At 38.5% G+C, this 25,381-nt stretch overlaps 1 protein-coding gene across 1 annotated transcript in view; it reads right to left on the minus strand.

The window, feature by feature from the left end:
- Nucleotides 1–24,081, minus strand: part of TESPA1 (thymocyte expressed, positive selection associated 1) — a 39,908-nt gene extending 15,827 nt beyond the window's left edge. The window contains exons 1-8 of the mRNA XM_090275591.1: nt 23,926–24,081; nt 20,452–20,635; nt 10,571–10,766; nt 9,646–9,688; nt 2,721–2,770; nt 2,074–2,127; nt 1,309–1,345; nt 991–1,083 (exon numbers count right to left, since the gene is read on the minus strand). Of these exons, the coding sequence (XP_090131717.1) occupies nt 991–1,083; nt 1,309–1,345; nt 2,074–2,127; nt 2,721–2,770; nt 9,646–9,688; nt 10,571–10,733 (440 nt within the window). The 5' untranslated portion in view covers nt 10,734–10,766; nt 20,452–20,635; nt 23,926–24,081. The remainder of the gene's footprint in view (nt 1–990; nt 1,084–1,308; nt 1,346–2,073; nt 2,128–2,720; nt 2,771–9,645; nt 9,689–10,570; nt 10,767–20,451; nt 20,636–23,925) is intronic.
- Between the last annotated feature and the right edge of the window lie 1,300 nt (nt 24,082–25,381).

Below are 25,381 nucleotides of genomic sequence, written 5' to 3' on the forward strand. Positions count from 1 at the left end.
AGCTCAATAACTATGCATCCCCAACAACAATGGGGGTGAGGGGCTGTGGATTATTTGAGTCTCTGAATAATCACTGTCACTCTCTTTAGAAAAGATGCTAGGCTTTTGATCCAAATAGGTACCACCTTGTTTAATTGATAGCTGGATAATTAATTGGAATCCCTGGCTCTATTATTATGTTTGTTACCTAAATGCTGACTATTTCTGTAGTCTGAAATCTCCTTATCTGAATAGTGGGCCTGAATCTGAATCACTGGTTCTCAGTCATGGCTGCATATTAAAATCACTTTGGGAGAGGGACTTTAAAAAATGCAGGTATCTGAGTCTTATCTCAAGAGATGCTGGTTTAATTGAACTAGAGCATGTCCAGGGCTAGGGCTCTGTGAGGACAAATCACCAAAGATAGTTATATGGCTAATAAGTCTCAGAACGAGGTCTCAAATTCAAACTTCGACTCGAAATTCCAGCATTTTTAATTGCACCACACTAGTTTTCATCACTTTCTATCTTGTTTTAAAGTTTTTTTGCATGTTATTTTGCATTATTGGACTGTTGAACTCCTTGACAGCAAGCTCTTTGTCTTCTTTTCAAATTCCATATAGTCATTGCCTGGCTTGCATTCAGGGATACAAAATTGCCTGAATGAATCAATATTTTATTGCTTCATTCAAGCAACAAATCAATCAATCAATCAATCAATCACATTTATTGGTTGTTTATTGAGCACTTAGTATGTCTAGGAGCTGTGATGGTATCAATGCTATACCTCCTGGGGTATAAGTTCAGTGGAAAGACACCTGTTATTTTACACATAGCATCCAGCTTTGAGCAGTAGATTCCTTTGCACTCCCCACTATTCTTGAAGCAAATATGGTCATACTTTTCAAGTATGTTGACTGCATAAAAGCTCCATTAAGATATCCCAGAAAAAATGGGCATTGGTACTCTCATCTTACCCCTCCTTCTACCCCTGCCAAACTTGGTACATACCTTGAACTAGTCTTGTTGGTCCCACCAGTCATGCTGCTGGAAGCCAAACTGCAGCCAAGATCTAGTAGCTGGCAGGGCCGGTCTAGGAAACTCCTGCAGGGATCAGAGATGATATCATACTAATCCTATAAACAGACTGCATCCTGGCTCTAAGACATGCCTGCTGGGCATAATCACTCCCTGATGGGTACCTTTGAACCATTTACTGTGAAAAGTCAGTCTATGACTTCATTCCTGATGGGAAAATTTCTGACACTTACCCCAGTTCAGTAGCTCCTGAAGGAGAGACAATTTAGCCCGGCTGAACCTTACACTTACCTGGAGAAGAGTTTGCCATTGGTGGCCAACAGAGTGGCTGGACAAGGAATAGAAAGGCAAAGAGCAAGTTAAAAGGGGAAATAAAAATCACCTAAGTTGTCCTGCTCCTTTGAACTTAAAACTCAGCCACCTTTGTTCCTCCGTGCATCTACTATAGGATCGCTGAACCCAATGAACTTTACTCTTTATGGGGTCATCTAAAGGTTATCAAACACAGACCTGGAAGGAGGACAGATATGGCAGAGAACAGTAGACTCTAAACCTCTGAAATTCTGAACCATGACTGGTTTCCAGGCAAGGGTTCCTCTGTCCTGAGAAGGACAGAATCATTCAGCCCTCCAGGCTAGACTTGCTATCCCACCATATGAGTCCCTACAGGTCCCAGGCAACACTAGTAGGTTGTTACACCTCCAGCTTTTATTCAAACCCTTGTCTTTCTGCCATGCAGCCTTTCTCACATGCAGTGCTTAGGGTGCTTTGGGTGTCCTACACAGAAAACCATTTCAAAGTTGTCTGGGCAGCCAATGTTACTGTGATTTTATATGTTATCTTCCCAGAGTCCAAAGGAAAGATCCTGTGGTGGACCAGCAGACATCCTGAGACTGGTGCAGAAGTATTTCTGGGCACATGGTGCCTTCTGAGTTTTGCATTAGATCCTATTGAGACTATTCTTTCCCTATGGGTAAGGCCCCTTTCATTCGATCCTAATTAATCAAATATATAGTCTCTTACTCGATCTCGACCTCAGAAGGCTATGTCACTTACCCTCTGCGCCAAGGGTCAAGTCATCTTCAAAGCTGGTTCCATGGCTGGGACACCCTGTCAAATAATAAAGCAAAGGTCACAGAAAATCAGGCTTGGACACACACACACACACACACATACACACACAGTGTCACATCAGACATCCACATGTTTGCAAACCTACCCCCAGTTGTACATACATATACTACCTCAGAAATCACATTCACATTTGACTCAGAAAGAATCACATGAACACTCATTTTATAATTAACCTGTCCCCTACGTCACATAGTCACATACACAAACCTCTGCCAAATAGCACATGGGGGTGTGCACTCACACACATAAACACACATTTTATAAAGCTCTTTTCCTAAAGCAGCAATAGTTAGCTGAGCAACCACCAATGGAACATGACGTCTGAGTACTGTTGAGCCTGTGGGCTCTAAGCCAATGTTTACTCTATCTTCTGGATCTTCCTGACTGCCTGTGACCACTAAAAGGTATTTTTCAGACAGTTATGAGAGAGTCAGCCTTCTTATGGATGCATATTCCTGCGCATATACATACATACTCGTGCACACACACACACATACACACACACACACACAGCCATATCACTATCCAGGTAGAAAAACAATAGAAGGAAAAACAGAGCCTATACTCACCATTGTAGATTGACTGTCCAGCTTCCTCAAAAAACCCTTCTTCAGAGTACCTAAAAAACAAAAATAATCTTATAGGTAAAAATCACTACATTTTCCAAGGGGTTTTTCTCAAATATGTCCCACAGGTTCACATAATTTTCCAATGAGAATCAGTAGCATTTAAACTGATTTTATGTTGAAGAAAATAAGACAGAGGTGTTATTTGACTGGCAAATTCATGGAGGTAGTCAGGGGGAGCTAGGATTGGACTGCTGCCCTTGTACTGACCACATTGTCTGAAGTTAGCTTAGCAAGAATTCTCCAGGTGAATTCCTAGGTAAAATAGAATATAAAGACTACAGAAGCAAAACTGGAGAAATACATTTATAGAAGCAGGGGTTTGGGTGCATAATTTCCACATTGCAAAAGCAAATAGAGAAATTAAAAAAAAAAAAACTTTTAGTAGGTCATCTTATCTACTCACACCCCTTTCCTTCCCTCTGAGCCATAGTCTTGCAGAACATCATGTCTTTCAGGAAGCAGCAGAAAACTGCATCTTGGTTAGAGATTATGTTCTTGCATTTTGAGATATGGGCTTATCAAACATTTACCATCTCATGTGGAGGCTGGAGCAGAGACTTGTTAAAGTGAGTTATCAGGGAGATGGACTAGAGTGCAACCATTCCACTGGAGTGATCCTAAATGAACCTCCTCCTTCTTCAGTCTCCAGCAATGGCAATAAATCTCAGGCTATTGGAGCATCACTTCATGAAATGTTTAATGATGGCAATGGGTTTACTATTTGAACATCTGTAGATTGGTTGTGTTTAAATTTTGCAAAATAAGTCATTATATATCATATACAGACATCTTTTACTGGTACTTTGCTTTTAATAGTGAAAAAAAATCAACCATGTTTTCCAAATTCTGTATTTTTATATGCCCTTATGAAAAAAACTGGACATCAAGGTATGATATAAAATGTGAAGTCAAACAAGATAAGTAATAACAAGTGTTGGAGAGGTTGTGGAGAAAAGGGAACCCTCATTCACTTCTGGTAGGAAGGTAGATTGGTACAGCTACTATGGAAAACAGTCTAGCAGTTCCTCAAAAAATTAAAAATGGAATTACCATATGACCCAGCAATCCTGTTTCTGGGTACCTACCTGAAAAACTTGAAAACATTTATTTGCAAAGATATATGCACCTCCCATGCTCACTGCAGCACTATTTATGATGGTCAAGACATAGAAAAAACAAGTTTCCATCAATAGAAGATTGGGTAAAGAAGATGTGGTGCATATATACTGTGGAATAGTGCTCAGCCATAGAAAAGATGAAATACTGCCATTTGTGACTACCTGGATGGACCTTGAGAATATTAGGCTAAGTGAAATAAGTCAGTCAGGAAAAGCTAAGAGCCATATGATTTCACTCAGGTGTGGACTGTAAAACTGAAACTCATAGACACAGACACAATGTGGTGGTTATAAGAGGGAAGGGAGTGGCAGGGGTGAGGGATAGAGGGGGCCTAATATATGGTGATAGAAGATGGTTTGATTTCAGTATACAGTGTGATATACAGATCTTGTGTCATAGAAATGTACAATTGAAGTCTATATAATCCTATTAACCAATGTCACCTCAATAAAGTTAAAAAAATGTGAAATGATATACCCAAGCTAATTAAGAAATAGTAACTCTAATACTACAGCTTGAACTATGATATGTACTTTTCTTTCTAGTATTATTTTATTCTACATATGACATTATTACACAAATATATTTTAATATAATATTACAAAAAGGTTACTATATATAATATTATAAATACTAGTATAACTTAATATTTACTATTACTATTAAAATACTATGGTGACTAATATAATCAACTACTAGAATATTGACATTTACTACTGCACTTAATACTTGTGATGTAGCTACACAGTAATGCAGCTACTAAAGCCAACTTATTTATAACTACAATAAAAACACACTATTATTGCACTTCTGGGTGTGTATTAAATGGAAATGCTTGTACATATTCACCAAAAGAAATGATTTTCATAATAACCCACAGCTGGAAGACCCAAATCTCTAATTATTGTAAAATGGATAAATTATAGGATGAACATACAATTTAGTGCTACACAACAATAAAAAGTACAACCTTCTCCACACTTGCAAAACATGAACATCACAAACAATGCTGAACAAAAGAAATACTCATAAAGCAGTACATGTTGTATGATGCTATTTATATAAAGTTAAAAAACTGCAAAACTCATCTATGATGTTGTATGTCAGGTTACTGGTTACCTTGGAAACTGGGTAATGAACGGAAGGGGACAGACAGGAGCTTCTGGAGTGCTGGTAATGTTCCTGCAGGTTTTATAGGTGTGTGCCCTTTGAGAAAATTCCTTGAGCTATGCAGTTAATACTAAACTATTTTCCAGTAAATAGTTTATACTTCAATACAATTTATATTATTGTTATTTTAGCAGCTTTATTGAGGTATAATTGATATATTGGATTGGTCAAAAAGTCTGTATGATCTTCTTTGTAAAATAAAATACATATTTTTTATTTTCACCAATAACTGTTGATTTGGATATTTTGAGTATGTTGGCTATCACCTGCATGGTATAATGTTGATTGTTCTCAGTTAATGTTTTGATCTGGTCATGATCAACTTCAACTGGTCTACCCAACCGTGGGGCATTGTCCAGTGAGAAATCTCCAGCACAAAACTTTGCAAACCACTTTTTACATGTTCAATCGGTCACAGCACCTTCTCCACACTGCACAAATCTTTTGCATTTTAGTTGCATTTTTACCTTTATTGAAATAATAAAGCATGATATGCTGAAAATATTGTATATTTTCTTCATCTTCAATATTAAAATGGCTACACAAAAATTCACCAATTTTGATGTTTTTTTAAAATGCACACTGATATGACAGCTGTCAAAATACAATCCAACAAAATTGTTTCAAATGAAGTTAAAGACAACTAAGAGCCATCTTACATAAAAAAACAAACATTTTGGCCAACCTAATACAAAAATCTGCATATATTTAATGTATACAATATGATGAGTTTGGACATATGCCAACACCTGTGATTCTGTTAATGATCAAGGTAACAGACATATCCAACAACTCCGTTTCCTTTTTTAAAGAACACTTAACATGAGATCTACCATCATAACAAATTTTAAAGTACACAATACCATATTGTTAACTGTAAGACCTATGTTGTAGAGTAGGTATCTAGAACTTATCTAGTATAACTGAAACGTATATCCATTGAGTTCTAAAGCAATTTATATTAAAAAGAGAAATGCTACTAATATGTAAGCTATATTTCAATAAAATTTACATTAAAAATATGACTAATAAAATTCCTAGTATAGCCAAAGGAAAACTTGCTATTATTCATTAGATACAAGTTTTTGTTGAGTGTTCACCCTGCATTTCTCTTCTTTAGTTGTGCCCTGGCAGGCATGTCCATATACTTTATATGAGGACCAGCCCAGGATGACCCTTGGGACAGTAGACTTCTCTATGTATATGTGGGATCTACCACAGTAGTATGAACATGGGCCTTGGTTTATTCATGCCACCTTACTGAGCATGTTAATTTGAAACTTCATGTCTATCACATAAGTCTCAGGCCTTTCATGAGTTATTGCTTAAGACATAATGTCAGTGACTGAGAACTAAATCCATAGCTGTACCTCTCTCTCCACCTTTTCATTGAAAGGTCCCTTGGCATCATTTCAAGTCTGAAGTACAATAGCCAGGGTGCCATTCTCCTGTATATCCAATTCATAAAGAAAGAGTAGGAAGGTGGACTGGATTATGAGAAGCATGTGACTATTTTTAGCTACTTCCAGCAACTTCCATAGGTTCTGTTTGCAGAGATTTAAAAAAAAATAATTTATTTGTTTGTTTATTTATAGAGAGGGGGAAAAGAGAAAGAGAGGGAGAGAAACATCACTGTGTGGTTGCCTCTCACTTGTGCCCCCAACTGGGGACCTGATGTGCAACCTAGTCATGTGCCCTGCCTGGGAATCGAACCAGCGACACTTGGTTCACAGGCCGACGCCCAATCCACTGAGCCACAGCAGCCAGGGCTTGTTTGCAGAGATTTTAAACTGAAGTCCACACAGATGGTTTTTGGGTTCCTGACCCTATCTCTGATGGTTCACAAGTAACATTTTCATGCCCAGGAAAATCCCCTGAGAGCCAAAGAAGGGAAAGAAAAAGGAGAGATATAGTTCGTAAAGATGTACATGATCTAAATCTGCAGCAGAAGGGTCTGCCACAAGATTTAATTACCCTGAGAAATACTGACACTAAATTACCAAGGAAGTTGGTGAACTTTCTTGGAAAGCTTGTCATAAAACAAAGCCCTTTTGCTACCAGAGGGTGTTTGGCATTGGAAAGAAAACGGAAACTGTATGGTCTTGAAATAAAATTTGAAAGGTGCCTTCCAGGGCACCAGCCAACAGAGTGGACAGATAACCAGTGAACGTGGATTTCTTGTCCATCTTCTTTCCTCTGTGGTTTTTGTAGACGAAAGTAACTCAGAAGGTCATATTCAGAGTACATTTCCTCTAAATTTACTTCATTGTGTATTATCAAATCAAATATTTTCTCACTATCATCAATTATCATCCTTTAATTTTTATGATTTTCTCATATAGTTAACAAGTTTTACATACTTGTTTGGGAGGATTAGAAAATAGAGAAAGTTGAAAATATTTTATGAACTTACTGATTCCCCTTTCAAAGACAAGTGTAAGCATGCTAATAGACTTCCTTGTGGCCTTTTTGAAGTTTAAATATTGAAAAGTTTTCAACACATAGAAAAGTAAAAAATTATGACAGATACTCTTACATCTGTCACCCCATTTTTGCACATGTAAACATTTTGTTATATTTGCTTCAGATAAAAAATAAAAATGAATAAAATGTTAAAGATATAACTAAAGTCTCACTTTACTCCCATTCCTTCCTACTTTCTTCTTTCCTAGAGGTAAACATCATCCTGGAGTTGGTGTGTATCACTTCTGGACATTTTTTGATAAAGAGATGGATAGCCAGATAAACAGATATATTTATTTTGTGAAATTTTAAATTAGCATAAATCCCCTACTTTATAAACCTTACCACTTACATATTACTACAGAGCATTACAGCATTTGTATATACATCATAGCAGTTAAGTCTTGGAAAACTTATTAAATTTTTGAAACTATTATTCTAGTTCTCCACTTTATAAGTGAGGAATCTGAGATAGAATTTCAGTTGCTTACTTACAATTTACACAGATAGATAGCAAAAGAATTAGACTCAAATCTTGGAGACTTTTCACTTACCAGGCTACATTTTCAACATATATTTTGTATCAGGGTTTGTCTTTGTAGAATACAGGTGGGGAAAGGTGATTTCTGAAGCTTGCAATCTTATATTTCTGTGAATTTATTCTTTTCAACTAGAATGTAGTATGTTTAAAGCCAAGGAGCATATTTTAAACCATTTAGCACTTGTCTAGACCATTTAGAAAATCAGGCAGTTAGCAAATGCACAGTTAATAATTGTTGGTATAAAAAAAATTGTTGATGTAAATTGATAAGACTCAAGAGTAGTTAATGAAATAAAGATATTAACTGAGACAACTGGTCCTCTTGTACCAATCCTGGTGAAGCATTAACATATTTATTAATTTTTAATTTTTATTGAATTTATTGGGGTGACATTGGTTAATACAACTATATAGGTTTTAGGTATGTATATGATTCTACAAAACATCATCTGTTTATTGAAATGTATGTTCACCACCCCAAGTCAAATCTCTTTCTATCACCGTTTATCTTCCTTTTACCCTCTCCTACCTCCGCCCACCTTCCCTTTCTTCTGGCAGTGGTGAGGGATTGACAATCTCAGGACAGTTCTCACACACCAAAATGTGCAAACATTCCTATTCCTACATTCTTTCACTTCTCTATATTTTGATTATCTGTAATTGCCTTTGAAGTCATTGAATTGTGAACCAGCTTAGGACTATAAGGACAACACGTTTTGTAAATAACAAAACACAAAATAAATCCTTCCTGGCATTTACCTTCTGGGTCATAGTTGAAATAAACAACATTGGATTATTCAGTGCTATCTATTTCCTACCAAATAAGCAAGGATGTGCTTATGTATATGTCAATAGATGAGTTTAGATTAAAGGCTATATAAAGCTTGAACCATTCCTGGAGGGGAAATAAGGAGCAAGCAGGAGTTATAAATTATGAGAATTCATTATCGGCTTAAATAGGTCACAGAAGCATTCCCTCTATGTCGGAGTAGACTGAGTCTAAAATGGTTCAGGCTATGGGGTGTGGGGTCTCTTATTTTAAAGTGTTTCTGAGAAAAGATACAACATTTTTCATTTAAGCATCTGCTGGGATTCTTCACTGCTTGGAATGATTGGAGTAAACCCTTAGCCCCTTGTCCTGTGTTCTGCAGTAGAAATAAACAACATAGTGACGAATTACTCTGATCATAAGAACAATTAGATTTTTTACCTCTTTTGTTACATAGTGTTAGGCTCTAGTCTGAAAGGGAAAAGCAGTAGAGTAGGGATCTGGGATTCAGACCAGCCTTTCCCCAAAGCTGCAGATTTCCATCATTCTTGGCTTTAGACCAGATCCTGCCTGTATTTCCGGACCTCCACCCTAAACTCATCTCATCCCAGAGTTGCACTTGATTCACAGACGCAATGCCCACACTCACCCCAACCCTTATTTGCCCTCCCCATTTCAACCCCACTTCTAATCATTAGGCCCAATTCAAACCTATTTCCTTGTTTCTGAATCCCCGTGAGCCAGTGCCCGTTAGCACATCCAACCATCAGCGGAGTCCAAGCCCGTCGCACTCCAGCACTTACCCACAGTCCTGCAGCCAGTCTTCAATCTTAGTAACTGGGTTCCCTAGGAAAGTCAGACATCAGATCACAGTGAGACCTGGAGAAAATCAGGCTCCCTCTCTGTAACTCGCCCCACTTTCAAGTTTGTCCTTAAATAAGCCATGTCACAAATCCTCCCCACCGCCCCACAAAACTTTTCTTTAAGATACAAGAGGAGTATACCCGTGTATAAAAATAGTAGAGAGTTTTCTTTCTTCCCCCCTGTCTCGTTCCTCCCAGGCACCCAGAAAATGGCTGGAATGTCAAGCCCACTGCTCTCTTTCCCCCACAGTTTGGGAAAAGGAGTGGATCTTTCTTCTTTAAAAAAAAGGAACATCCCCAAAATAAAACTAGAAAAGCACAGTGTTGCATTTGTGATTTTTGTTTCCTACTAAGCAAAAATGGGTTTATTTATACAAGATTATTTTCCCCTCATGGTTGTAGTCTCATTTGAACCTCAAAGAAGTTCTGAGAGGCATATAGAAAAGGTACTACTGTTATACTATTTACTAGACACATATGTCTTAGAGAGGTGAGTGACTTGCCAAAAGACACACAGCTTGTTAGTGATAGAGTTGTGGCCAGAATCTAGGCATCCGGGTGGTGATCTTGTTACACAGACAAAATTGAACCCTCCCAAAGCATTCACAGAGCACCCTGGCTTCAGGTCCTGCAGACAGCTTCTCAGGGTGACACAGAAATGTGCCTCTTTCTGTTTCCTAATCTTATGTCTGCTTTTCCCCCACATAATTCATATTTTGTATTAATTTACCCTTCTTCCCTTAACCTCTGAACCAGTCAAAATGAGCCTCCCGGCGGGGCTAGCCTACACAAGGGCCCCACTGCCCACACGTTTTCCCTACTGAAGACAATGTGGAAGCCTGTTTGATGTCTAACCGCCTCTTACCTTCCTGGAAAACGTCATCCAGGCTGGATGGCTCAGGATCTGGGACATCCTGCAGGGCTGCTGCAGCCTCCTCTTCCAGGACCTGGGTCTGCCAGTGCCGGCTCTGACGGATCCAGGCCCGTCGCCTCTCCCAGGACGTGGGGCTCAGCACAGAGCCCTCCATGGCCCTGGTTCAGACTTCAGGGTCTCCGCCGTCCTGAGAATTGAAGCACAGTGGTACTCCCTCATCCTCTATTTGGACACTCCAGGGGTGTCCCCTGACTCCCCATTGTCCTGGATCTGCACAAAGGAATGCGACTCCTCCGCCCATTTTGAGGGGAGGAAAAACATGTCGAGCCCTTTCCCCATCTTAAAAAAAAAATAAAGGAATGCTCTGAAGAATCCAATCACCAGGGCAAGGCTCTCAAATCAATAAGCCTGGAAACTTCAAATATCATGTGGTTTAAGGAGAGTTGAAAGGGCTCTTCCTCCTTAAAGAAGTGCTATTCTTGTGGTAGCTGAATTTAATCCTTAAGGATTTTGTCTCAGAATCTTTGACTGACATTGAAATATCTACAGATTTGCAATTTACAAAGTTCAGTTTATTTGATCCTCATAAAAGCATATGAAGAAGTTCAGATCTCAAAGGTTGAACAGCTTTTCTAAGGACCCACGAACAAGAAGCCATTCTAGCTACCATCCTTCTGGGTTTGCTGTGTTTTCTTTTATCTTATATATTAGCGGTCCACAAAGGATTTCTTTTAGGGGGTGGCAGATGGGCTTACAATAAAGACAAGTAGGAGACCTTGCCGTAAGCAATTAGCAGCCACCCTTAAGGATCATCATTTTCCACTTTGTGAACGTGGGTTTCTCCATAGCTATGAGTTCATTTTCTGGTTCATCAATGCGTTTACACCTCAGCACTGCCTAAACAACATCTCTGCATCCTTCCAAAAGGTTCATTCTGAAGGCACTAGCCATTTATCCAAAGAGGAAGAAAGAGGACAGGAATCATTTAATTGTCCAAATAGAGCTTTAAAAGACTCGAGGCGAATGAACATTTATTGGTTAATGCTGTGCCCTCCTGCCTCTTCCTTGCTTGCCGCACTCACGGCAGAGAGGCAGCAGAACTGGGACCACTGTTCTCCACTGCATTGTCCCTCTGTTCCTTGGAGCTGCCATAATAACACCTTCATCATCTTGTCTAAACTTTTAATTGTTGGAGTAAAGGGAAAAAATATATAAGGAGAGTGCCAGTTTTCAGAGACATCTGTTCTTCAAATATTTAAAAACAAAATCATTTATAAGGCATTCAACAATTTAGGCACTAAAATAGCTATTTTTGAAGAGAACAAATTGAACATAAAACACATTCCTAGTACAATAGAATTGTTTTGCATGCCTCTGCTTGCTACAGAAAAGCTTATCTGGAGAAAAATAATACATGATTACTATTGTCTGATCTAAATTCTTTCACTTCGGGTCTAACCTAAGAATATTTTTCTCCAAAGAGGGATAACAGTCAATGCTATAAAACTTTGTTAACTCTGGACATCTGGCAAAAACCTACAACGATGATTATTCTATCTAGCGAAGCTCTCATTCAGAATAGAAGGGCAGAGAAAGTACTTTCTAGGACAAAGTAAAACTGAAGGAGTTCATCAGATCCAAACCACTGTTATATGACATGTTAAAGGGACTTGTTTAGGAGAAAGAGGATCAAAACTATGAACATTAAAATGAAAACTGTATCACAACAACCAACAAGAGAAGCTAGGGAATAGAAACAAAGGCAAACTAAGTAGGCAATGAGAGTGGGAAAAGAATTATAGATATGGGGAACATTATGGGGGGATGTCAGCGGGGAGGGGCAAGGGGGAAAGGGAGAGAGATGGTACAGGAATTAAGAAGCACCGTAGGAGGGAGTGGAGTAGACAGGAAGATGTTGAGAAGAAGTATATGCACAAGGGGGGAGACAACTGGAGGGTGGGGGGTCACTGGGTGGAGGGGAACAAAGGAAAAAGAAATTGGGACAACTGTAACAGCATAATCAATAAAGCATATTTAAAAAACTGTGACAATAAGCTTATAATTATGTGTTTAAGAATCCAAAAATTGTTTGGGGCTGAAAGTTGGAGAAAAGAGATGAATTTGAGGGTTATTCTATGACTTGTTTATAATCTTGGAATTCCTATAATTGCAAAGATAAGTTGTATTTTTCTTAACTATTTCTATTTGTTGTTATGTCCTATGAAGAACAGTTTTACTTAATGAATGTAAATACTTAAAGAAAAATTACTATGGAAATAGAATCCTCAATGCTGCTAAAGAAAGCCTTACAAATAAGTGGTTATTATAGTTATGACAACAAGAAGGCTGGACAAATTAAGGACTTTGCTGCCTATTGAGAATGACAGTCATTTTCTAAGCAATTTGGATGAGAGTTGAATAATTTCTTTTCTTGAAAAAGTAACAATGGTCTCAAGTTTGAAATAAAAGATGCAAGAGATATCTAAGCTAATCATTTCAACTGTGGCAAACTGGACATGGGACCAGGAAATTGAATAAGAATTTTTCTCAATCTCTGCCACTCCTGGGTTGTAGAAACCTGCTCATGGGGTGTTATAAGTACAGTGATATTATGAGGCAGAAAGAAATAGTTGACTGGTTAGTGGTAACAGGAGGAAACTGTGCTACTGGAAGATAAGAAAGTGGGTATTCTTTGTGGAAATCTGGAGGAAATGGCAAATAGTTATCAGACAAGCACATCAGCAGTGAAGAGTGTTGGAAAGAATTGAAGGATGAGGTGCACACAGCTATCAAGGTCACACCTTTGAAGGCCTCAGAGCCCCTTGTAATAGAGAGAAGGGCATGGAGATATTTTCTCCAAACAAGCCACACAAAAACATACACCTACACATACAATGGAATCTGGTACAGTGGAAAGAGCAGTGACTGGGAATCAGGGAAGTTGGGCATCCTTCCAAACTTTGTGTCCAATTAACTGACTTCTGGCATGTTAATTATATTTTCTTTTTCTTTCTTTTTTTCATTCTGGAGTGTAAAGTTCTTTCTAGGTAAATTATAGCTGACATACACTATCATATTAGTTTCAGGTGTATAACATAGTAATTTGACATTTATATACTCTCAAAGTGATCACCACGAAAAGGCCAGTACCCATCTGTCACCATACAAAATTATGATATTGACTGTATTTCTTCTGCCGTGATTTACATCCCCATGACTTATTTATGTTATGACAATACACTTTTTACGCCTCATCCCCCTTTACCTTTTTGCCCAACCCCTACCCCTCCAGCAACTATCAGTTTTTCTGTATCTATGATTCTGTTTGTTTTGCTTGTCCATTTAGTTTTTTAGATTCCACATATAAGTAAAATGATATTTCACATAGCATAATATCCTCTAGGTCTATCCATGTTGTTGAAAAGGCAAGATTCCATTCCTTTGCATGGCTAATATTATTTTATGTACACACACACATCCAATTCTTCTTTATATATTAATCTACTGATGAACACCTAGGTTGCTTCCATATCTGACTGTTGTAAATAATGCTACAGTGAACATAGGGGTGCATATACCTTCTCAAATTAGTGTTTCATTTTTCTTTAGATAAGTGCTCAGAAATGAAATTATTGGACTATTCTTTTTATTTATTTTTTAAATTTTTAAACTTTATATATTTTATATTTTTTATTGTTTTTTTTCTATTACAGTTGTTCCACTTTTTTCCCCATTGCTCATCCCCCACCCCGCCCACCCCTTCCTCCACAGTCCATCCCTACCCTGTTACCCCATTGTATTGGACCCTTCTTTGTCTCTTGTTATAGCCTTTGTTTTAAAGTCTATTTTATCTGATGTAAGTATCATTATCTCAGCTTTTTAAAAATTTCCATTGTCATGAAATATCTTTTTCCATACCTCTACTTTCAGTCTCTGTGCGTCTTCCAATCTAATATGAGTCTCATACAGGCAGCATACGTAAAGGTCTTGTTTTTTTTATCCATTCAGTCACACTATGTCCTCCGAATGGAGCACTTAGTCCATTTACAGTTAAAGTAATTATCAATAGGTATGTACTTATTTCAATTGTAATTGATTTCATACTAGTTTATAAGTGGTTGCTAGTCTACCCTTATTATATGTTTGCCTTTACTAGTGAGATTACTTTTTTCCATAAATTTTCTTATTTATAGTTTGGCCTTTTCTTTTTCACTTAAAGAATTCTTTTTAACATTTCTTGGGATGCTGATTTAGTGATATAAACTCCTTTAGCTTTTGCTTGTCTGGGAAAATCTTGATCTCTCCTTCAATTCTAAGTGATAACCTTGCAGGGTAAAGTATTCTTGGTTGTTGAATGTTCCCTTTCATTATGTTGAATATATCATGTGACTCCCTTCTGGCCTGCAAAGTTTCTGTTAAAGTCAACTGATAGTCTTATGGGAATTCCCTTGTATGTAACTAGTTGTTTTTCTTTTGCTGCTTTTAAGATTCTCTCTTTATCTTTAACTTTTAACAATTTAATTACAATATGTCTTGGTATGGTTATCTTTGGGTTCTTCTTGCCTGGGACTCTGTGCTTTATGGACTTGGATGTCTGTTTCTCAACCAGGTTAGGGAAATTTTCAGCCATTATTTCTTCAAATAGGTTTTCATTCCTTTCTTCTTCATCTAGAACCCCTATGATTTTTTAAAAAATCATTTTATTTACTGATTTTTAGTGAAAGGAGAAGGGAGGGAGAAAGATAGGGAGAGAAACATCAATGTGAGAGAGAAACATCAATCAGTTGCCTCTCAAATGTGTTCTGACTGAGGACTGAACATGCAACCCAGGCATGTGCTCTGACTGGGAATCTAACTGGTGACCATTCACTTGTGAGATGATGCCCAAACAACTGAACCACACTGGTCAGGGATAGGACCCCTATGATTTGAATGTTGGTACACTTGATGTTGTTTCAGAGGTTCCTTATGCTATCATCATTCTTTTAAATTATATTTTCTTTTTGATCTTTCAGTTGGGTGATTTCCACTATCTTCTTTTTCTTATTGCTGATCTATTCTTCTGTATCATATGATCTGCTGTTGATTCCCTCCAGTGTATTTTTTATTTCAGTTGTTATATTCTTTAGTGCTGATAGATCTTTTAAAAATCATTTTATCTCTTTGTTGAAGTTTTCATTGAGTTTATCCATTTGTATGCAGAGTTTGATGGGTATTTTTTAAAATTAATCTTCACTTGAGGACATTTTTCCTTGCCTTTAGAGGGAAAGGAAGGGAGAGAGCAACATTGATGGGAGAGAAAAGCATCAATTGGTTGACTACTGTACATGCCTGGACTAGGGATCACATGCACTCAGACCAGGGATCACACACACCCATGACTGCACCTATGGTCAGACAGGGGATGGAACTCTCAATCTAGGTATGGGTTTTCTGGGATTTTGTCTTGTGTTTTTCTTTTCTTTCTTTCTTTTTTTTTTTTTTTTTTTTTTGTTTGGAACATAGTTTTTTCTCTTTTCATTTTGCCTGTTTGTTTCTATGTATTAGGTAGATAAGCTGTCTCTTGGTCTTGAAAAATGGCCTTATGTAGAAGGTGTCCTGTGGGGCCCAGTGGTGGCATCCCCCTTGTCATCAGAGCCAGGTGCTCCAGAGGTGTTCCCTGGGTGGACCAGTGTTGCCTCCTGTTGTGGTTAAGCCACAACTCCTATTCACACACCAACAGGCAAGGCTGGTCACTGGCCCAGCTGGCTGTGAGAATTGGCCCAACTGTTGTGGGCATGCTGGTGTGCAGGGCAGGCCTTCAGAGTGGCTGGCTGTGCGACCCAGCCACACTGTTGTAGACACAGTGCTGTGTACTGGTGCTGACTGAGGCTGCTGATGGGGTGTGGCAGGGCAGGAGCTGCCTTGGAGCAATGACAGCCTGGATGAGTCCTCAGGGAAATGCCAGGGTGGGGTGAATAGTGTTAGCAAGGTTAATGGAGTGTGTCAGAAATGGTGCCTGCCAGCATCAGACCAGCTAGGTGGAAAGAGAGTAGAAGAAGAGGAAAGAAAAGTAGTGCTCACCAGCACTTCTGGCTCAGGAGAAAGTTCCAACGGTCCTTGTCCCTCCAGCAGACACTCTAAAATTAGTCAATGTAATATCTTTATGTATGACCTAGGTGCTTTTCAAACTGCTGCCTCTCTGTCAGGACTCCGAAAGAATGCAGCCTGGGTTTTCTACAGCCCTTTGGCTTTCCCAGATGGAAGCCCCACGGTTTTTCAAAGCCAGATATTATGGGGGCTCCTCTTCCTGGTACAGGTCCCATAAGCTAGGGTTAAAACCTCTTACTTTTGGGGGACAACCTCTGCAGTTATGATATCCCCCCTATTTGTCAGTCACACTTTGGGAGTGGGAGGCAGGGATAGGGTACGTCCTGACCTTAGTCTCTACCCTATTTGTCTCAATGTGGCTTTTTCTTTATATATGTAGTTGTAGGAAATCTGTTCTGCTAGTCTTCAGGTTGTTCTCAGAGATAGGTGTTCTGTACGTAGTTGTAGTTTTAGTGTCAATGAGAGGAGGTGAGCTCAGGATTTTCCTACTCCATTATCTTGAACTTGAAGCCAACAGCCTTACTCTTGAATGCCAATTTAGCTTGTCCATGAAATGTCATTCCTGTGGCTGATGCACTGCCAATGCAACAAACGTGACTCCAGATGACATTGCTGAGTCACTGTAGATTTTCTATTTGCGTATTGGTTTTATCCTCTTAAAAATGAATTGATGGGACTTGATGTTGTATAAGTTTGCTGCCAATACCAATGTTTAAATGTTTATAAATTTATTCTAGTTTACTTTGAAATATTTGTAGAAATAATACCTGTAAAACTGCATTTGTATAGTTTCCCCCATAAGAATTAGAAAATGGTCCAGTAACCTCTGAAGTTACTTCCCATTTAGTAAATTCCCTTTCAAATTAACACTGACTTATGAAGTTTCTGGAATTCCAGCTTTCACTGATCCAGGAAAGTGAGAGCCTGAATGAGGGAGGCTGAGAAGGAACCCAAATGTATATGATTCAGTCAGGTATTGCTCATTGACCTCCAGCACTTGAAATATTTTGCTTTTTTTGGTTTAGGTCATACAGATCCATCCACCTTCCTCTCTATCCAAACCATTCTATTTACCTTTTGAAAATCTACTTGTTATCTACTTTTTATTACCCACATCTAACTAGCACAGATGTTATAATATATTCAGCAAGAGATAAGTAGTTACCTTTCTCATCATTATGTACCACTTCTTGTGGCCTGTCCCCTGAAACTTATTTTAGAGCATAGCAATTACCTTGCAACAGGAGGGGCTCAGTAAATACTGTACCAGCAGAGGAGCAAGAATCACACTGGTGCTGGCAAATTATCCTTATATGTCATAGGACAGATGCTCTTGACTTTCCCTATGGTCTCAACTCCTAATACATATATTTTGTATACTTTGTAGCGAAGGGGGAAAAGGCTTGGAGTAGAGTCATGCCATTTCTTTGCTGATATAATATAAGGGTCACACTAGTCTGACTGAATTTAGAAGCTTAAACTAATTTTCCTATCTTAAAAAATTTCCTAGAATTCCACTTTAAGCTTTCATTTCTTGGTCAAAAGTTCTTTCTGAAATCTGCATACCATCTTTCTTGATGCTTATATTATTATATTATATTTAATCTGTCTCCTATGAGGATGAAAATCTGAAGCCTGCTGATATCTTTTCTGTGACATTCCCACTACCCCCCCCACAAAACAACAACAAACTACAATAGATCTATCTATAGCTACTTGCCTGAATCACCCCAAAGTCTTATTTTCTCTCTCCACTATCATTACCAGCCCTTTGTTCTTTCCTTTTCCCTACATTTCTTGAAAGACTCACTCTCCAAATATTTCTTCACAATCTGTCAAGTGCTCTGAAATCTGACTACGACTGAGTAGCATAGGAGATAATTCTTTGTTCTGAGGATGTTAAAGTTAAAGGCAGAAATTGCAGCAGAGAAGGCTGAAGTTAGACTAGAGAAATCACCTCTAGTGGTTTAATATTAGGGTGTGGTTTAAGAGCTTTGAAATAAATATCTTTGAACAAAACTCATCACCAGAAGTAGTAATTTTAGTAGCAGAGAAAACCTTTACAGGTGTGTTATTATTACTACACTGAGAACATACATACCTCCAGTCTCTGTTTTCTAAGGGATGTAGTCAGTTTCCCTACATATTAACACGGGCAAGTCAAAGTAATAAGTACTCATGATACATTATAAGATGTATTATTTATTCATAAAACCTTTCCACAAACTACCTCACTTGGTCCTGGCAATCACCTTTGAGCTAATTATTGTTATCTGAAGCTCAAAGAGATATGTGACTTGTTCAAGGTCATATATTTAGGATCTTATAGTGTTGAGGTTTAAACTCAGGTTGGTTTGACTTTTGGTTTATGCTGCTTCTTCTATGCTATGTAAAATGGAGAATTTATGTAATATAAAATGGAGATTTTACTAAAATAGATTCCCCTTTCCTTTATCCCAAACTGTGTTTACCACTGACATCTAAATGGTGATCTTAGGTTATGTTTTATTCTATTATTAATGGAAAGACTGTATCTCTAGTCAGACCAACCTAAGTTGTGACAATCTTGGTGAGGGAGGCATTGCTTTGTTTGGTTATTAGCATAGTGTTCCTTCTTGATCCAACTAGATGATTGTGAAGCAGTGTCGTCTTCCTTAGCCTTATGGGTTGGATTAGCAGCAAGGTCCAACTAAGGTCTAGTTGAGAGGGAAAGTCTGTTTGGGAATCTATATTATTTGTAGATTGTTGTGACATTTAGAACATTTAACAATGGTGATGGGATGGCACAGGCCAATCATAGTTGACACCAGTCACAGCCCTGTGGCTGAGTCCTACAAGTGCATGGCTAGTATAGCACTGAGTTTTTGGTGCCGGTCTTTGGAATCTTGTGGGAAGCAGACGGAGGGCTTGGAACAATGAGTATTTATCATAATTTAGTGTGGACATATTTTAATATTTAACATCTAATATGGGCCTACCAATTTGTACCTGCCAAATATTAGTTCTGCTTAGTTATCTCACCACGGGAATATTACTAAGAGGCTCAGGAAGGATGGTCAACTCTTGAGAAGAAAACCTATAGAGAGAGCAAGGGCCATAGAATCAGAATAAGTTTTGTTTGGAATCACAGTTCTGTCTACTTACTGCATGTGTCCTTAGTAAAATTACTTAACCCCTCTAAACCTAAGCTTCTTCATATGTAGAGCAGATAACATATCAAATTTGCTGCATTCTTCCAGGTCAAAATTATATAATATACAGAATGGGGCAAAAATAAGTTTACAGATGTTCTTATGGAAAATAATACAACTCATAACTGTAAACCTACTTTTGCCCAACCCTGTGTATTAAATCCCTGATGTATAAAGGAAGTGCTTAATAAATGATAGCTATTATTAGTATTAATCTTCTCTCAATCTAAACCACTCTTACTAAAGCTGGAACATTTTCAGGCATAAGGGAAGAAAGAAAGAATGGGCAGCAGGGTGCAGTAGTGTGTGTGACATCCAGATGGTAAGAAAGGGATGTTGCTGTTAAGTACAGATGAAAAGTATGCAGTGACTGGGTCCTTCATTCTTACTGATGTCCAAAGGGATCTGAGAAATAATCTAATCCTGGATACTCATTTTGCAGTTGAGGAAACTAAAAGAGAAAGCAAAAGAGATAGAGGTAGAGATAGAGATAAGAGAGACAAAAAGAGAGAGAGAGAGAAATATTAAAAGAGAGATGTTTATCTGAAGTCATGTAGGATATTAATGGCTATTAATGGAACGCACACTTACAAGTTCTGAGTTCCAGGTGTATGCTTTCTTCCTCTATATCAAATAGCCTTCCTCCTGCCACTCTTGGTTTCCACGACTCTGCCTCAGGTTTTTGTTTAACACTCTGGGCCTCCTCCCAGGGACATGTATCAGACAGATCTCTTTTCTGGTCTGTCTGTTATTGTTCCTTTACCTCAAGCAGTGTCTGTGAATTGGGACCGAGAATAAAAACAAGTGTGGGAGGAGAGGAAAATGAAACAGTTTCCATGATGAGGCCCATAAGACCTTCCACATCTTATCCGCATTCACAACCAAAACACACATCACCACCATGGCAAAGGGCTGTAGAAATACCAAGACAGGCAACATTTCTTTGTTTGTGAGTGGGACAAACTTCAACTCAAGCCAGACTGACCACCCCCCATTCTACATACCCCAACTGCAATGTCCTCTAGCATTGCCTTCATAGACAAGAAGTTTCTTCCTAACATCAAATCCTCTTTTATGCCACTGCAGTTTGTAAGATCATCAGAACAAAAATTACCCCAAGAATAACATTTGAGCATTCTGAGACTTCTGCATGCTAAGGGAGCAGTTCAATCCATTTCAGGGAAAAAGGGAGATGTTATTTGATAAATAATACCAAGAAAATGCCAATTCATCAATATAACTTTACCCCTCCTTTTTCATCCCCTCTCTCCTAAAGTAAGTTTAGCTGAATAAATACTGAAAGAAGACTGTTTGTAAGACCTGTTCTTCTCGCCTTCCTTCTCTTTCTCATTTCTACTTCTGTGATGTCAATGAGTTTTAAGAAAGGCTTGCAAATTGTTATAGAAAATATTAAAGTTGTACATTTTGAAAAAAGTAATCCTGCACTCTAAGTATTGGGAGACACTACATTTTATTAATCTGGATAGGCTCTAAAGGCATCAAGAATAAGATATCAAATGTTGGAGAGGTTGTGGAGAGAAAGGAACTTTCATTCACTCCTGGTGGGAAGGAATGTAAACTGGTACAGCCAGTATGGAAAACTGTATGGAGGGAAGTTCCTCAAAAAATTAAGAATAGAGTTACCATATGATTCTGCAACCTCTCTTCTGGGTACCTATCCCTCAAATTTGAAAACATTTATTTGCAAAAATATATGTACCCTTACGTTCATTGCAGCATTATTCATGAAAACCAAGACATGGAAACAACTGAAGTACCCTTCGATTGAGGACTGGATAAAGAAGATGTGGTGCATAAATACAATGGAATACTACCCAGCCATAAGAAATGAGGTAGACAACATGGTTAGACCTTGAGAATATCATGCTAAATGAAATAAGGCAGACAGAAAAAGTTAAGAACCACATGATTTTACTCATGTGTGAAATATGAAACTGAAAGTAACAAATGAACAAACAGGAAAAACAAACAAACAAAAACTCACAGACACGGACGACAGTATGATGATTATCAGGGGGAGAGGGAAGGGAGTAGTCAAGGGTAAAGGGGATAAAATATGTGGTGACAGAAGATGATCTAACTTTGGGTGGTGGGCACACAGTGTAATATGCAGATCATGTATCAGAAATGTACACTTGAAACCTATATAATTTTATTAGTCAATGTCACTCCAATAAATTTAATAAACACACACACTGAAAAAAGGAAACATCAGTTCATCTGAACTGTTTTACAGATAGCTTAGTTTAAGGGGTGGGAGAATGAGCAGATTTCACAATTCTTTAGTTCTAGGAATTCATATCTTGAATTCTTAATTTCTATTTTCTTGGTAATAAAACACTTGCCCTTATGTTCTAATTTTTATTCTTCGTTTCTTTCACAATATTTGAATCCTCTCCTCAAACTGTGTTTAAACCTTTTGGCATTAGGCTTGGGCTTGGGCAGGGTACAGAGTGTAGTGGGTACTGGGATATCCACTTTGTTCTTGTCCTTTAGGTATAAAACAGAAGTTGTCAGTTATCAAATGGAAATGAATGTCTGATCCTTTTCCCTTACTGTAGCCAGAGTGGACCTTGTGAATCATGATCTGAGCTGAGACCAAGCTTTCTCTCCATTCTCTATTAGAATACAAATCATAAACCTTGAACTAAAAACGACTGTGTTGGTTCTCTATGGCCACTACATAAAGTGTCATCACTGGGTTCCATTGAACTTTCAGAGGACCAATGGAGTTATGAGAAAATGTTCTTAGTGTGGTTGTGAAGAATTTCTAAGCCCCCTGGGGTGCCTGTGAGTAAGAAATTAATTTGTTAGATCTCTTTCTGTCCCCTTTGTTATATCTTCAGCTTGTTTTCTCTGATAATATGTAGAAATAGATAATAAACCTGGCTTACTCTCTTTCTACTAATGTTTCACATTACAGCAAAATCAAACCAGATCTTTATCTCTAATCATTCAAGCCTAACAACTTGAAATCTGAAGCTTGGGCATACAAGTTGAAAGCCTGCAGACTCCAACCTCCTATCCTTGGCAATGCTATGTACTGTCTAGAAAATCTCTGGGTCTCTCTACTCAAGGCCATCTGTGGTAGATGGAGTCACTATTCCTTCCCTGGACATCTCTTCCAAATCCTCATTGTCTTTTTAACCCACTTCTGTGGGACTCTTATCTTGTCCTTGTTCTGCATTGGAGACTTACCGCTTCTCCTCCACCCACTGGTGAGCTCAACAGCACAGCAAGGGCATGGGAAAACCCCAGTATAGTGGATCTTTCCATTCCTCTACCCTCCCCAAAACTCATGTAGGTGGTGACATGCTCAGCCTGGCTACCACTGAGACAAGGATGTTGGAGAATCATGGAGTCCATCTACTCCCCATGATTATGTAGGCCATTGAGTAGTCAACATATTCATCTCTCTATCTCTGAGATGTACCGCTATAAACCAACTCTGACAGGTAGTTAGCGGTCTTGAACCTTCCAGTTAATTTGGCCAGGTATTGTCCAATTGTGTAACTTTATCTATAACCACACTCTATCTTTGTTTCATGGCTTCTGAAGAAAGATCATACCCACAAAAAGCAAAATTGGTTTAGGGTAGGTAGTCTCCATAATCAGAGTTATAGACACTAGAATGGGACTTGCAATGAAACTAAGAAACTTTTCTCCTGGAGAATCTTTCCGAGTTAGAATCACATTGAATTTACAGCAAAAGTGAGCACAGCAAGAGACAGAGATAAATTTCTCAGGTGAGAAAGGTGAACAGTTCCTAAATACTAACTTTGGCCATCCAAGGAAACCATGGCTTGTGACCCTAGAAAGAGTACCTGTCTAGTAATGAGAAGGAAAAAAGAAAGTAAAGGCACCCCTTTCTTCTGAGAGGCACAATGATGAATTTCTTAAGATTAAAGTCAGGGGTGTGAGAGATTTTCTCCTGACCTTTTCCTTTTCTCCACAGGCCTGATTTTTCCCTGACCTGTTTCTCCTGGTCTCCCAGCAGCATCCTAAGCCATATAGTTTTAAAGTTGAAGTGGAAGTTCCACTCACCTGTCTGCTGGTAGAGAGCTGAGTTTGAGGCAAAGCAGTTGTCAAAGCTGGGCCAACCCTTTCCCAGGTAAGGGGATGGCAGTGAGGATGGTGAGAAAGTATCATGTTGCACATTGTACCTTTCTCTCTGTCCTCATTACCCTGCTGTTGCCAGCTTGAAAGGGGAAGCGGAAATGAGAACACACACACGCGCGCACACTCACACATATGCATAGTCCCCGCCTCCTACCCCAGCCACATCCTTTGCTCAAGAAGCTGACTGAAGAACAAAGGATCTGACCAAGTACTGAGCTCACCACTAGTGAGCCCTTCCCATCAGAGAGTTGCCTTGGTCTTTCCAAAACAACAGATCTTTTCCTGTTAAGGGAATGGAACAGCCCATTTAATGAGGTGTGTATAGGAAAGTCTTCCTACCATAGAACTAAATCCCACTGCTACAAATAAAGCTTTCTGTCCCCAGGACAGGAGGTGCCTAAAAACGATGATAAAGCTTTCTCTGAAAGATAATCTCAGAGAAGATCCTCACAGCCCGATCACACGCTTGTGAGGCCCGAAGCCAAAATGCGTCTGTTCACAACTCCTTCACATGCTGGTAAACTCCCCAGAAGTTTGTTTTCAAATACTGCAAATCATTGTTAGACTTTTTTTTTTTTTTTTTTTTTTTGCTGGATTGACTTCTTTGTGTTTATATTCTAATTACTTCAAAGTTATTTTTTTTTTCTTTTAAAAAGAAATGATTTCCTTCTCAAGGAACTTTTAAAGCTGGATGAAAAAAAATCTGCCACACCCTGGAGATGTCTTCAATTTATTGGCTTTCAATTCCAAGAAGCCTTATTACACTCCAAAAGATTTTTCCCAATCCTCAGTCACCTCCACCCTAATTCAGCAGGATTGGCCCTCTTTCCCCCTACTTCTCCAGTATCCACTAATACAATTTCTTCTTTGTTCCATGTGGCACCATTCCAGCTGCCTCCTATCTCTCTCTCCTGAGTCTGCTCTAGTGTGCTAACTGTGGCTGATTTTCACATGTTCATTCTTTTCTTTCTAATTTCTTGGTTATAACTACAGTTGGATCTCTTTTTACCATGTTCCCAAATTCCATTTCCAATTGCTAATAGAACAGCTTGATTAGAGATCCACACTGTAGCTCTGGCATGGTGGAAAAGAGCCTAAATAAAATTCCTGCATGGCAAGGTAAGTTTTATAAACATTGTTTTCTTCCAGGATAATATAAGTAAAATAATCATTCTCCCTGTCTCATTCTCTCTCTGATACACACACACACACACACACACACACACACACACACAAACACACCACATTTATTTACACATAGAGATGAAAATGTCTAACATATTTTCCAGTATACAGGCAGAATTTGGAGGCTGCTGTAGACTTGGTATCAGGGGGAAAATGCAGAATGAGTGTGGGGTTAGGGTTTAAAGGCAGAACGTGA

Source organism: Furipterus horrens, unplaced genomic scaffold (assembly GCF_987537825.1).
Source record: "Furipterus horrens unplaced genomic scaffold, mFurHor1.1.pri manual_scaffold_4, whole genome shotgun sequence".
Classification (NCBI taxonomy): domain Eukaryota; kingdom Metazoa; phylum Chordata; class Mammalia; order Chiroptera; family Furipteridae; genus Furipterus; species Furipterus horrens.